Source organism: Callospermophilus lateralis, chromosome 6 (genome assembly GCF_048772815.1).
Source record: "Callospermophilus lateralis isolate mCalLat2 chromosome 6, mCalLat2.hap1, whole genome shotgun sequence".
NCBI classification, from domain to species: Eukaryota; Metazoa; Chordata; class Mammalia; order Rodentia; family Sciuridae; genus Callospermophilus; species Callospermophilus lateralis.
Window position 1 is genome coordinate 73,936,515 of NC_135310.1, and position 15,827 is coordinate 73,952,341.

At 38.0% G+C, this 15,827-nt stretch overlaps 1 protein-coding gene across 1 annotated transcript; it reads right to left on the reverse strand.

The window, feature by feature from the left end:
• Positions 1 to 11,529: 11,529 nt before the first annotated feature.
• On the reverse strand, positions 11,530 to 15,014 carry Pnrc1 (proline rich nuclear receptor coactivator 1). The gene is made up of 2 exons (XM_076859930.2): positions 14,341 to 15,014; positions 11,530 to 12,631 (listed from the first exon to the last, which is right to left on the reverse strand). The coding sequence occupies exons 1-2, from the start codon at positions 14,878 to 14,880 to the stop codon at positions 12,188 to 12,190; spliced, it is 984 nt and encodes a 327-aa protein (XP_076716045.1). The 5' UTR covers positions 14,881 to 15,014; the 3' UTR covers positions 11,530 to 12,187.
• Positions 15,015 to 15,827: the final 813 nt, after the last annotated feature.

Genomic DNA, 15,827 nt, shown 5'->3' on the forward strand with positions numbered 1-15,827 from the left:
AATGGAAGCAATTTAGAAAATTCCACTTGGATATTAAATATAGTAATATTAATACCTTTTACAAAAACATTTTTTACTCTAAAGCACTTTTCATATAAAAAGTAATTATGGCTATATAATTGCATACAGTAGACTTAAACTTTTTGAAATCTCTGTCTCTTGTGTCTTTGGTTCAAGTTTAGGTCAATTCCTAAATTAGGTCAGTTTAGGTACTATTTCAAATTAGAACAGTCTGAAATCCCCATAAGCAGAATTTATATAAAGATCAAGCATTCAAAAGACACATTGTCTTCTCTGAGCTCAAAGAGTATTTTTAATTGTTGGATAGAATGATATAGATGCCAGGCATGGTGGCACATGCCTGTAATCCCAGCTATTTGGGAGGCTGAAGCAGGAGGATTACACTCTCCAAGCTACCCTTGGCAATTTAACAAGACTCTCAAAAAAATAAAAAGGGCTGGGGATATAGCTCGGTGGTAAAGTACCCCTGGGTTTGATTCCCAGTACTGGGAAAAAGGAAAACAGTATAAAAAAGTTGATGTGAAAATGTATCCTATACCATGTTCACTTCAAAACTGTGAAAACATTTTAGAAATACTATATTTTGAGTTGAGACTACTTGTTTTTTAAAATCATGGTATGCAACACTCACAATCCAAAAATATTCATATTAAGCCTTACACATATGAAGAGTATTACATTTTGTAAAAAATCATATTTTACACCATTCTTTCTACATACTTATTTTCATCTGCTGCTTAATTTTTTTTCCTTTTTAGAGCTCTAGCTCAAAATTCTAGATTATATAAAATAACATTATTTTTGAAAGAATGTTTAGTATCTTGTATTAAAAAACTCAAAACTACATCTTCAAAACACAGCATTATAATATTCAAATTTTACATTACACTGCTCTTCATTTTTTAAGCCAAATAACTTTGTTGATATTAATTGCTTTTATAGTTGTTATAACTAAATTTATTTTAAACTATGTTTGTAGTTTGTTTTTCAGAAGGTTTTGGTAGCTTTGTAATAAAATGGTTTTGCATATTATTATAGGGGGTATATTTATAGAGGTCTACTTGTATACTTTATCAAATTATATTACTGAAACTAAAAGTTATCAACCCATACAGTTAATATTTATATCTAGAGTGGTTAAGAAAAAGACCTTATATTTTTAGTATATAGGAGCCAGTCTTGCTTCTATTTCTTTTGAATAGAAATTCCATTTTTCTTTGCATTTTAGATTCTATATGTGAGAAACAACAAAATAATTTGTATGCTAATAATATTTGGACAAGTACCATAAATTCATGTATATTGTACTTTCTGGGTAGATTTTTCTCTATTTAATCATACCAAATTTATTTATCTCAGAACTACAATTCTGAAGTGTTCAGCTGTAATAAAAAGTTATAAAATTATGTGGTACTATAAAAAATTTAAAAGAAAACAAATATTAATAGTAATTTTAAATATTTTCTAAATGGATCCAAACATATACAGTCATATTAAATAATAATTAGCGGGGCTGGGGATGTAGTTCAGTGGTAGAACATCTGCTCAGCACTTGCAAGGCCCTGGGTTTGATCCTCAGTACTGCAAAAAATAAATAAATATATAACAACTAGGAATTGATTATACTGTCTTTACTCTGCATTCACAAATCATTATCTCTTAGCAAAAGGTTAATAAGGCAATATTCCCCAACATATTTCTTTTGTGTACCTTTAACTTGGTTTTCCATTGTAATCCCCTAGGCTGGTTAGGAAGATACTATTTCGTTTGATGCAAAAGGTGGAGTGATAAAGAGCTCAAACTATTTTGAGTCTTCACTGTGTGCTTGGCACTGCTGTATAAATTTTTAAGTTATTTACTAATCTATAAATCATCACAACAACCTTATAAGGTAAATAGCATTGAAGAAAACTGAGATGCAGAAAGGCTAAGTTATAAGGGCACATAGCCATTCTAAGTGGAGAGCTAGGGAAAGGCTGGGCTCCAGAGGCCTCTTCCTGTCTACTGTGCCATCTTTTAGGAACAGAAAAGTCTTCTACAGAAGCTTAACTAAGATAATTTTAGAGGGAAATGAAAGAATGGAATTGGTAAAGAAATGCCTTCAATGAAAATGGTTCCATGACAACTGATGGCCGGGTTTCTTGGAAAATCTTCTGGGAATATATTTATTCTAGCATTCGTTATGTCGTAGAATTGTTTCTTGGGACATTTAAGAGAGATACTTAGGGATTCTCTATTAACAATCATCTTCATTTTAGACACCTGTGATCAGTTCCTTTAGAGAAAATATATTTACTTAGATATTTGTCAAGTTTGGTACAGGATTACTACCTACCACTGTTTTCTCAGGATCATAGAGAATAAGGTCAAAGAAAATAAAGATGGCCACTGTAGCTGTTTGTTTCCTTTCTCCAAATGAATTTGGCCTAAATAATTTTTAAAAAGCAACTGATATTTTGTAGCTGTTACCATGATGGAGGAATTTGCTGAAGTTTTTATTTGGAGCCTAGGATTTAATTTTGACACTATGCTAAGTTATTTTTTCAATGTTAATTAATTTCAGAACTTATTTGTAATGTTTGCTTGAGACATCTATTCTAAGGTATGGGGTTGCATTACAAATAAGAATTGCTTTTATTCTGATCCCATTGCCAGAGGCAAAATTGGCCAAAGTTTAAAGGAAGACAAATTTAGAAATATTTTTTAATCCTCATAAACCACTATTAATTAAAATTGCAATTTCTAGGCAGGTCTGGTGGCACACACCTGTAATCCCAGGTACTCAGGAAACTAAGGCAGGAGTATCACAAATTTGAGGCCAGCTTCAGGAACTAAGAGAGTCCCTAAGCAATTTAACAAGACACTGTCTCAAAAAATAGAAAGGGCTGGAGGTGTGGCTCAATGGTAGAATGTCTCTGAGTTCAGTCACCAGCACCAAAGGGGGAGGGGGGACTAGATAAATTAGCAATACTAATATTCATGATTTATTAGGCTGTTCATTACAGTTTTATTTATTTATTTATTTTGGTCCTGGGGATTGAACCCAGGGGTACTTAACCACTGAGCCACATCCCCAATCCTTTTTGTTTTTTTAATACGGGGGGGCTTGCTAAATTGCTGAGGCTAGCCTTGAACTTGTGATCATCTTCCCTTCTCCTGAGTCACTGAGATTACAGGTGTGCACCACTATGGCTGGCTTCATTACAATTTTAGATGTGTGTATATGTGTACTAACCATTTTCAGTATTTTTTTTAATATTTACTTATTAGTTTTAAGTGGACACAATATCTTTTTTTTTCAATGATGCAGAAAAACTGATTTCATTATTTTACATTTATGTGGTGCTGAGGATCGAACGCAGTACCTCGTGCATGCTAGGCGAGCACTCTACCACTGAGCCACAACCCCAGCCTCCAGTATATTTTTGATTCCCTACTCTTGCCATATAATCTATTAAAGTGGATTCTTTTAAATGCCACTTACCATGGTGGGTTAATTTTTATTCTAAAGTAACATGTGACCAGCACATATGCAGATTTCTTGCACTGCTTGTGACTAATTCAATTTGGCTTTTTTTTTTTTTTGTACCAGGATGAACACCCGGAGCCACATTCCCAGCCCATTTTTATACTTAGAGCCACATTCCCAGCCATTTTTAGAGACAGGGTCTTGAAAAATTGCTTTAGAACCTTGCCAAATTGGTGAGGCTGGCTTTGAACTTGATATCCTCCTGCCTTAACCTCCCAAGCCACGGGGATTACAAGCATTTACTACCACACCCAGCAAATTGGTGCTCTTTTTTTTTTTTTTTTTTTTTTTTTTTTTAATGACAACACCATACCCACTCTTTATTTTGACCAAAAGTTTGTGGTTTTACATGAATGTCTATCATGGAAAATGGAACCACATCATTTAGGGAATAATTTCAAACAACACTTGGAGTTTTCCATTAGCTCTAATGGTATTAATTCAGCATTAAAGGCTTTAATGAGCTGAGGGTGTACCTTAACAGTACAGCATTTGCTCAGCATGCATGAGGTCCTGGATTGGATTTCACCACAGCAAAAAAAAAAAAAAAGTTTGATTTTTTTTGTTGTTGTTGTCGTTGGTTTGGCCAATTGCAGTGGCATGTGCCTTTAATTCCTCCTACTTAGGAGGCATAGGTAGAAGTTATCAGGAGTTAACATCATTTTAAGTCCAGTCTGGGCAATGTAGTGAGACAGGATCTCACAAAACAAAGACATAAAGAGTAGGAAACAATCAAATGTTGCTCATTGCCTTGCCCTCTAGTCACTTAAGTGCTACTATTGCTTTAGAGATGTATATCTCATAAACCCATATTCTTATCTCTTCCCTGCTTTCAGTTCCACTTTAATATCTTTAGCTTTCCTCTCAAACCATGGAAAACTATAAATCCCTTTCAGAATCTTTATAATCCCCATCTATATCTTTATACTTCCTCAAAGGTTCTTAAGCATTAATGCTTATCAACATTAACATTAAATATCATCTGTCACATTTTCAAAACTAATACTTATTCTAATCTTTCTCTAATTTATCTTAATGTTCTTAATAGCTTTGGTATTTCAGCCATTGGCTAGAGTTGTTCTATTGTTTTAGACATAACCAACTAACCAACATACTTGAAAGTGCAAAGAAAAACATTAAGGAGATTGGGAGTTTACAAACTCAAAAGATGATTTGTACTGCATGCTACTTGTAAATGAACTTTAGAATTATACTAGTGGAGTAACTAGGTAAGCAGCCTTAGTTTTCTCCAATTTTGTTTTCTTCAATATTTTATTATAAAATGCTTCAGTGGGAATTTTATGGTCAACACCCATATATCCACTATCTAAATTCTGTAACAGTAAACTATACTTGCCTTATCACATATCTATCCATCTATCCCAATTATTTTGAGTTTAACACATAGTTTTAAAAAATGGAATGTTCATAATGGGGTATTCTAAATTAGCTAAAGAGCAGTCAGAAGACCTTGGTTGAACAGCTTTCATAAACATCACTGTTTTATTCTTGAAATTCAAGATTTGGTCTCAGACATCAAATGATTACAGGAATTTAAGAAGTATACATGGGGTTAAGTAAACTGGCATAAATGCATAACGACTCTAAAGCCTTGAAAGGCTGGTGGAAAGAAGCAATTCCTATCTTTGATATCAATCCCTCCTAAAATTTGAGAGTAGTAAATGTCTGTTTATTTGAAAAATAAGGTTAATTCTGTTCAACTTTGGAAGGGATGATTGTGAGCCTTTGTTTTATATCAGAAAAATCCCCCCCAGTTGTACTCTATCAAAGGTTTTGAATCAAAGCCCTCTATTATTCCATGTTGCCAGGTAAAAAGTATCATAATAAAAATCTTCCTGTTTATAAAGATCTTTACTGTTAGAAAATTTGGAGTTTAAACATTTGCATGCTGGAAATAACCAAAAAGCATCAAAATGTTTCTAAAAAGGAAAAAACAGCTTATTTAAAGAAAAACTCTGAAATGAAAAAAAAAAAAAAAAAACATTTAGCTTATTTTGCTTAAAAAAAGGAAAATGTGTTGTAACTGCTATCCTTTTCCAAGATTTTAGCCTGTCAGGAGTACAGCTATAATTCAGACTTGACAACTAGTCAGATTAACAAGCTCTAATTTTAGAGCATTACTCCATAATTATGAGAAACTATATATATAAAACCAGCTATGAGGAATGTGATCAGTATCCACAGATGCTTCTCGATCAGTGATGGGGTTGTCATGACAAACCCATTGTATGTTGAAAATGCATTTAACATAGGTAACATACCAAATATGTGAACAGCCTTAGTTGTTTCCCCTCAAGATCTGTTGGCTGACTGGAATCTGTGGCTCACTATCACTGCCTAGCATCACAAGCATCTTACCACTATCACTAGCCCAAGATCAAATTTCAAAACTCCAAATCTAGTCTTTATAGACTACAAATCATTTTCACACCATTGTAAAGTTGAAAATGGTTAAGTGGAACCACTGTAACTCAAGAACCACTCCCGGTACCTTTATAACCAGAAAGCCACACTCACATAGTGGTTTCTTTGACAAATGTGCATCTAATTTTCAAAAATTACCCATGTAGATGCTACCAGTTCTCCCATTTGTCCCTTTCTACCATTACTTAATTCAAAAACTATAATTAATGCCACATAATCTATGAAAAACTAGTCCTCTAATGAATTCTAAATTTGTGTAGCCAGTTCTAGACACATTATTATAAACTCTGCTTGGGAAAATAATTCTAAAATATTAATAGTAAACCCTCAGTAAATGTACACCTTTTGTAAATGCAAAATTGTAATAAAATTTGGGGTTTTTAAAATATTTTTTAGTTTTACGTGGACACAATATCTTTATTTTACAATTATGTGGTGCTGAGGATCAAACCCAGTGCCTCGTGCATACTAGGCGAGCTCTCTACCACTGAGCCACAATCTCAGCCCTGGGGTATTTTTAATTCCAACTTAAATTTGGCCAATACAATTCCTGGGTGTTGGGAACATTACTTATGTACATTTTAGTATATTTAATTTAGAACCTCAAGATAATTGCAAAGATATGAAAAGTAACAATTTGAAAACTGTCAAGATTAATTCCAGACTATTTAATCCAAGAGATGTAAAGAAAAGGAGTTAGGTTCAACAAGCAGATCATCCCCGACTCTTTTCAGGGGAGCACAGGGAGATGGGTGCAGTGGACTTTATTGATGGTACCTTAAAGAGTAGATTCCCTAATCCCTTCCCTTATTCAGAAGATCTGAGATGGAAACTGGGAGGAGGGGGGCGATGGTTCTCAGTGTGTTTGATGACTGAGTTGAGGCAGGGATTCCACAGCAGCAGAGAGGCCTCTCTTTTCCTCTCATGATCTCACTGGGAGCCAGGCATGGTGGTGCAGGCCTATAATCCCAACAACTCAGGAGACAGGAGGATTGCAAATTCAAGGGCAGTCTCACCAACTTAGTGACACCCGGTCTCAAAATACATACGTACCACATATGTCTAGTCAAAATAAAAAATAAAAAGGTCTGGGAATGTGGCTTAGTTGTTAAGCACCCCTGGATTCAATCCCCAGGGTACCAAAAAAAAGATAATACTGGGGCTGGTGGTCCAGGGGCTTCTGCTCTCTAGAGGCCATAATGTCCACCGTCCTATTGCTGTAGCCAAATTCACTGTCAGGACAGAAAATGTTCAACAGAAAATGAGCCTGACAAAAGTCATCACTGAGGGCAGCACCAGCCTTAGCATGGAAGATGAAGGAGTGGATGTCACTAAGTTTATGACCAAGGATACCTGCTTCACCACTTTTTTTCGGAGGGAGGTGGGGAGAGTGTCCCAGGCATTGAACGCAGCAGGGATGTAGCTCAATCTCCAGTACCAAAAAAACAAAACAAAAAAAACCTCAGCAAGGCATACTGGGTTGGTGGTTTAAAATGTTATCTTTGACTATAGAAAAGGAAGGTGACGTTGTTGCTCCTTTTCACCAACAGATAGTTGCTATCAAATTTAAAACTTAAATTAGGTCTATTAATAGTCACTTTTACAGGTAGGTAAAGAACCAATCCCTGTGTAAAACTGTTTCATAATACATTCCAATTTAACGACTAATTGACTACCATAGTTGAAGTTGCCATAGGAAGCGAAGAGGATGAAGAGTACCAGGAAACACATTAAGCCTTATGAGAGAAAATAGGATATGGGGAGACATATTTCAGTTCCATTTTAATGTTATAATTATTGTTTCTGTGCACTATTTACCTAAGCTGTATCTTTAGGTCTGACCTATCTTCCATTTGCTATGCCTTTCCACGTGCACTACCTACAGGACATCCACAAAGTTCAACAAACCAAATCAAAATTATAATTCCAATCCGCCGGCCCAGATCCCTACTTGGTAATTTGTCTAGTCACTAGACCTAAAAAGGCTTCTTTCCTCACCCTTCATTCCAATGCTCCAAAATAAGCTGTCTTTACATTCCCTGACAATGTTCAAAATGCCCTTTTCTCTTTTGAGCTATTAAAATATTTGTTTTGTTCCCTTTCCCATCTTTTCATAATACCAATTTTGTTTTTGAAGAATCTCATTCCTTTCCTCAAATCTGATGATTCTGCCATGCTTATATAATAAAGCTGAAGTTCTTCAACATGTCGTTCAAGGGCCTGTGTTCTTACCCCAATATACCTTTCAAAGACACTTTTAATTTTTCTCTACTTGAGCTGCTGGACATTCTACATCTTTTTACATTATCTACTCACTTTTACCTCTATTATATTTTCCTCTTCTGTGTCAAATACTATTGACTTTTTTTTTTTAATATTCAGTGTTATTATAGAAAATAATGTGCTATTTTTTGTCATTTTGATTTACATTTAATGTTTGTTCTATCCTAATTGTTACATATTCATCACACTGAATTGCAGACATTCTGCTGGACAAATGGCAAACAAGGGGAAGGGATGGTTAAGGCAGTTTATTATATATAAACTGCAAGAACTCTATAATCAAGTGCAAAAATTATTAAACCTGTGAATGTGTCATTTTCAGATATTTGGGAAATGTCAATTCACCCAAACCAACCCATTAGTTCTTACAATGTCATTAGAAAAAGGTAAAATTGGTGACTAAAAGTTTACTATGATCTGAACTTCTAAGTTTCCAGGGCTGAGGACAAAGCCAGTGTTAGATCACATGCCTAGAAGGGTCAAGGCCCTGCGTTTGAACCCCACCACCACAAAAGAAAAAAAAAAAAAAAAAACTTTTCCACCTATTTGAGGACAACTTTTATCTGTGAGCAGAATTTCAGCTCTCAATTTCCTTTGCATCTTCTTTCCTTCCCCTTTCTCTCCTGGGCCCTAATGCTTAAAAGTCTGCAAAATTTGTCTTCCCCTTGTCACCTTTTAGCTCTCTTAGTTACAAAACCAGCTCCCCCCTCTTGGTAAACTCAAACCACTTAATTAGGCTTCTCTCCAGCACTACTTCTGGAATAATTAGGAATAAGGCAGGGGTGGGTGACTTTGAGCTTTGATGGCCCAAGATCTTCTTTCAGACATCTAAAAACACTTTTATGTTTTTACATGAGAACTTGCTGGAGGTGACTGGACATCAAAGAACCTAGCCAATCCACTGCAGCCAGAGCAATGCACAGTACTCAATTCTACCCTCTCACCAAGTTTATACTAGCTGTGCCCTCTTTCCCAGGTCCATTCTGGGCCCTGGTGCTAAGAGGCAGAAACACTGGGATGGGTATCTTTGTTTTCTTCCCTCTCAACATTACAAGTTGAGCTCAGTCTTTTCAACAAAGAGGTAAAGATAAGAGCAAGAACTGACTTTTAAAAGATAGTTTGAAGTCAAGTACTAGACAAAATTCAAATTATTTTCCTCAAGCATAGAATGATGAGATTCAACTCAAATTCCGTATTTATACAACATGCTAGCTTTATATTCAAATATAGGAAAGCAAAGGGTTACAAATTACCATGCCCAAAACCTGAATGTTGTTTTCATTTATAAACTATATAAAACAACCTAAAATTTGCATTAAGAAGTACCTTGTAAAGAACTACTCCTTTTAAGAATATACTTTGATCTTTTACTACCTTTTCCTTTATCTCCCTACAGGGAAGATACTTAACAATGCTTGGTACCAGAATTAATGCAAATAAAAAGCTCTTTCCATATCACTAAATCAATGATTTGAATAAATTCAGTATAAAATTGTAAATATCTAGAAACTTCATTAAAGTACTAACCACATACTGCCATTTTTCCTATACCTAAATGCCCCTAAATTTAACAATTTTTATTCTCATATAAACTTTTCACTTCATTGCAATTGAGCCCCTTTACTGGAGACACTAATATAAATTTAGTTCTGAAGCTGACACATGCTTCACTTTTACATACCCACAAAACCAAACAAATTTGCAAAAAACATGGGAAAAAAATCCAAGTGCCTGACAATAATGGGCCACTATAGAGCATTTTACACCAAAAGCTATTTAACTTTTAAATTCACTAATACATTGTCACTGAATATATATCTACAGTGCAACTCAACTGATTTTGCTCAAAGTTTAAGACCTATTTTAATACTTTAAGATAGTCAGCAACCTTAAGCCATTCTTTTCAAAATTCTAATCAAGCATTAACTTATTGCTTTCAGGAAGTCTTATTACCAGGTTCACTATTTTCATTACTTTAATCACCTGTTTCTCTAAATGCATTTTTAAAAGCCAGGTATATGTAATATTGTGTATAGCTAATCTCTCTACATATAAAACATTACAGTCAGTGGCAAATGACACGTGCTAGGTTGTGATACAGAACTATGGCTATTTCTCAGATTTTGTGGTGACAGCCTAAAGAGTTATCATACCCTCCCAGCACTGCTTATGAAGTTATTCTAAAGTTATGCCTATACTACCTCCACCCTTTATGCAGCCAGAAATCTCTTTCCTCCCTTCTTGTATGAAACAAAGGATATATAAGACTCTCCCAAGAAACACTTTCCTCATCTATACCATTTTTCAGGAACCATGTACTTTTCTTGATACCTGGGATTCAACTCAGGGGTAACTCAACCACTGAGCTACATCCCCAGTCCTATTTCTTTTTTGTATTTTATTTAGAGACAGGGTCTCAGTGAGTTGCTTAGTGCCTTACTGTTGCTGAGGCTTTCATGTACTCTTTTAGCACCTTTTTTTCCTTTTCATGTTTAATTACTGCCCACTTAGAAAAACTTCCTTTTTGTTGAGATTAATTAAAACCCAGGGAGAGTCACATTTTTAGAATTTCTCAGTTGGAAATATACACACATGCACTCACACACACTACCGGAAACAAGGTTCCATGTCTCTACTTTTGACAAAGTACAAGCACAGTCATATTTATCCTCAAGCAAGCTTTAGGATTTAGATTTTTCTCCATCTAATAATCTTAACATCAATACTTATTTTGGTTCAAAAAAACAATCCAAAATCTAGTAAGCCAATCATATCATTTTCACTAAAAAACATTGCAATTAAGTCAGATGGTACTTTATAAAACTATAAAACCTCTCACACACCTGTAATTTCAGACTCAGGAGTATGAGGGAGGATTGCAAATTTGAAACTATGCTCAACAACTCAGTATCACTTTGTTGCTTAGGACCCTGCTATCTCAAAACTTTTTTTAAAAAGGGCTTAGAAGGGGTGGGAATATACAGAAGTGGTAAAGTATCCCTAGGTAAACTCTCCAATACAAAAAAAAAAATTCACACATAAAAATATATTCTGAGTTATATACTTACTAACACACTCATTTCATCTAGTGAGATGTGTAGATGGGTAAATCTTCCTCAGAGGTAGAAGTCTTAAATTACTACTAAATTTTGTAGGATAATAAGCATAAAGTCAAAAGAGGAGAGTCAAAATCCAATCACAAAATAATCTCACACAAACATTAACAGTCACACATAAAGAACCAAGACTAGTTTAAAAGGGGGGGGCCAAATTATTATTATTACTTTGAAATTTGATTACAACCAATTTTGTTGGCATTAAAATTAGAGTCATTTTAAATTTGAATGGCTTATGTACCAAAACTCAAGAAATTAAGTTTGGCAAAAATGGGAATAGTTTTCCAGTAATTACAGATCAGAAGGCAGAAATCAATTTTGGGAAACAGACAAAACCCATGTTTACAATGATTGTGCCACAGATTTTAACTTCAGTAGTGCATTAGTAAACTTCACATTTGGATCTTCACTTTGAGATTTGAGAGCAGTTTCTTGGGAAAAAAAAAAAATCTCAGTATCTTGTGCAAATAAATCAGTCTTCCATGTGCCTTAGCACACACTTAAAATTTCTCCACTGTATATATACAAAACACCTACCACACTGGCAGGTCAAAATACATACTTTCATAACAAAACTATAATGTACCTCTCAAGTATGAACAATATACACATAATACATGGTATACAGTATTTACAAAATATAAAATATAATACAAGCTGTTTGTATGTAACTTTTTAAGCTCATCTTTTGCACCTATAGGTTGCAACAAGGCAAATTTCCATTTCTGTACCAATTTTTTAGAGTCCAAAGATTTGGGGAAAACTGTTTTACACACATACTGAAATCTGAAATCTAAGTTTGAACTTTGAGGAGCGTTTTTAAATGTACTGCCATAAGCTCCCTGTTTTGGTTGGAATTTTCAACAGTGCTTCCCATCCAGTGACTAGGAGGCTTTGGAAGAACACTAGGAGAAGGTGGATCACTAAACTTTGCCCCAGCATAATTTTCCTTTTGGCTCACTTCAGTTAGAAATGGTGATTTCTTCAAATGCATATTTTTAATGTTCTCAGTATTTTTAAAAGGCTTTTTTTCCTGTTTCTGAATTCTATCAGGCGAAACAGAATCCTGCCAAAAGTTATTTTCATTCCTTTTTGCAGAGGTGATCTTGGTTAGTGGCAAGTGATATTTGCTTTTCTGTCTGTTTATCTTTGGTTGTTCACACAAGTGTATACCATGAACAAGCTGGCCGTGGGGAAAGGCAATTTTCTCCGATTTTCCCATCTTTGATTTTAAAACCTACAAAGATAAGGAACACAAAAGTGAACAGAGTTTCAAAATAAAAATCATTTATAAAATTCACATCATATTTTACATATTTTCTTCTAAAATGTTTTCCCCCTAGTCTTCAGCTCACTATTTTGATTATATACTTTTAAACTGGCTACCCTTATCACTAGATGTCCATATACACCTTATTGTCTGCCACTAAAAATTATGCAATTAATCACAGCTGTAACCAGTATGCAACATCAGCAAGTTCTAAGATGTCTAACTAAAAAAATCCAAACTAACCTCTGGTCCATCTAGCTATAATTTTAATAGCTCTCTTCCAAATGTTTGTCAGAGGGGAAAAAAAATGTTTCTCTTTCCTTCTGATTTAACAACCATTTCAAGAACTTGTTTCATTCAATCAAATCACTTTCCTAACTTAAGTGGACCTTCCAAGAAGTTGTGATGGAAAAGGCTAAAATAAAAAATCGTCAAGGAAAAGTATAATTAGTTTACAGTCCTTTCAACACTTGTAAGTAGCACTCAAAAACAAAGCAGGAGTACAATGTAACATATTCCATGTCAGTAACTCCCAGCAAACCTGGGCTTTGAATATTCGTTCAGAAGAAAGAAATCTTACTGGTCAGCAAACGAAATACAAAAGGCTCTTTTATATTATCGCTAATATTTCCAGTCGTGGTATTTTACAACTTGAAATCTGAGAAGATAATCTAAAGTTAGTAACTTTTTCCAAGGGCATAAACTAGATAAGCTAGATGAACTCCAAATCTCAGTCCAACCAAGGGTTAAGAGCAGGTTTCCACGTAACTATGATTCACTGAAATTATAATTTGCTAAGATTATAAGCCACTTTAGACATTTAATTCCGTATGAATTTTCATGCATTTTATCCAAATCAAACTGCACAGCACTTGGTCAACATAACGTCATTCAACTATATTAGTGAAAACTTCTGGACAAGTAAAACTACCCGCGATTACTCAATGTCAACATAGTACACGATGGGAATTGCTGAACAATAAACTCAGTTCAACATTAAGAGTGGCCCACAAAATTGATCTCTTCCAAGAAGATAAGAACTAATGCCATTCTTGCGAACTTTGAAACTTTAAAAGTCCCACAAAGTAGTAAGTCAGACTCGCGGTAAGCAAAGCCCCAATTGGACTGGGAGTCCCACACTTCGGCAAAGGGCCAGCCAAACGAAATCGAGCCGCTTCCAGCCCGGGTACAGCGCCCACGCAGGGCGTTAGAGCCCGTAGAAGCCCAAAGCCGGCCCCACCCCTTCCCCGGCCACCCCCACTCGGCCCCTCCACCTTCATGAGCGCCGGAGCGCTCGGCACGTAGCGCGCGCTGACGTCAGCCCTCCCGCGGGTCCCTGCCCTCCCCCACCACCGCGCGCGCCCGGAACGCCGAAACCCCCTGGAACGCAGCCAGCCTTCTAAATCGGGGCTGTTGCTGGGGCGCAACTGCTCCTCTCATTGGCTGACTCCCGGGAGCCAATCGGCAGCGCCAGCGCATGCCTCCCCTTCCCCCTCTTCCCCCAGTAAAACCAAGCGGGCGTCACGGAAACTTCCCTCCCGAGTAAACAGCCGCCCCTCGCCCAGCCCCCACCCTCCAGACCCCCTCACGGCCGGTTCCCAAGCCCGAGAGCCCGCCAGTGGCCGTCTTGGGCCGAAACTCCCAACGGCCCCCCAGACCCGCTTCGCAGCCCTCACCTCTTTTCTCAGCGGGGGTTGGCCCGGTACCGCGGGCCGCAGCGGCCCAGGGACGGGACTCGCTTCCTCAGTTCTGGTTGCGGCTGCAGGATTCGGGACCGAGACGGTGGCCTGGCCCAGGACCTCCTGCGCTCCGCTCCGGCCAGTCGCCGGGCTCTGGCCGCCCTCCAGGTTCGGCCGGTGCTGCTGGTACTGATGGAAGCGACTGGGTAGCTGCCCCGCCGGGCTGGCCCGCACCTTTTTTTTTCGCCGCTTCTTTGGCGCTGCCCGCGGGGTGCCTCCCGCAGCGGCCAGGCTACCATTGGGCAGAGCTGCTGGTGCGCGAGGCTGGGGAGTCAGACAGGGGCCGTCTCCCCCTAGGAAGTGAGGGAGGAAGAGGGTTGGAGGCAGTGCCCGGGGGTCTGGGATCCGAGGTAAAGGCGGCGGTGCCGCGGTCACCATCGGGAGGGCCCCGAAGTAACCGCGGGTGGAAAAGCCAAGCGGGGCAAGACGGCCGCCCAGGACGAGCGGCTCCCGCTGCGGGACAGAGACGACAGTCATAGCGCTAGGAGGCAGGCAGCTCGGCAGGAAGAGAAAGAGGAAGTGAAGGCAGTGATCATAGGGCGGCGGCGGCGGCGGCGGCGGCTGCTGCTGCTAAGAGAGCCACAGAAGAGCGCGGACTATGACTCGGGCGGAGGCGGCGCAGCAACAAATAGCCCCAGCCCGGCTTCCGAGTGTTGTTATCGGAAGCTCCACCCTGTGCCCGCCTACCTCCCTGCGGGAATCCAATCCGAATTCGAAGAGGCAGACCACGCCTCTCAGGCTCCGCCTCCACAGCTTCAGGGAGAGAGAGACACAAACAAGCCGCTTGCTGCAGCCCGGCACAAAGAGCGCGCAGTGCGCAGGCGCTGCCAACGGGATTTTTAGGGTAGAGTCAGTACCGCGAACAATGAAGTTAGGTTTCGGCCCCACCTCCCCCCCCCACTCTCCCCCCCACTCTCCCCCCTCCTCGCGTCGCCCTGCTAGGCGACGGTCGTGCTGAGAGGTCAGGGCGAATTGGGTGGGGGGAGGGGACGGGGGACAGAACAGGGCAAAGGAGGAATTAGAAAATATCAAGGCCACTGGTGCTTTCTCATCTACTGACCTTGTCAAGTATTCGTTTTATTTCAAGCCCAACATTAAGAGCATTATCATTAAAAAAAATTTTAGAAGAACACTAAAAATTCCATTCACTCCGTTTAGCTATGCTGCGTATTAGCGCTGGTGACCAAAATAAGAATTAAAGGAGGTTTTGTTGATTAAACTGATTCCTTAATATATAGAAAGTTCTCCATAAATGGACTTTGGATTTTTTACTGCTTTCATACTTGAAGGATTGTGATACTTTGGGATCACAACATTGTGCCTGACGCTTGAAAGGCAACAAAAGAATGGCTTTGGATCTCAAAGGGAGAAAGTGAAACAGCTCTGTAATATAGGGTTTATTTTGTTAGCTGCGCGTTAAGAGA

Excerpts from the sequence above, each read along its gene's own strand:
- Pnrc1 (XM_076859930.2), bottom strand. The coding sequence starts at position 14,880 with ATGACTGTCGTCTCTGTCCCGCAGCGGGAGCCGCTCGTCCTGGGCGGC. Across the intron at positions 12,632-14,340 it reads AACCCCCGCTGAGAAAAGAG|GTTTTAAAATCAAAGATGGG; the intron begins GTGAGGGCTGCG and ends TTATCTTTGTAG.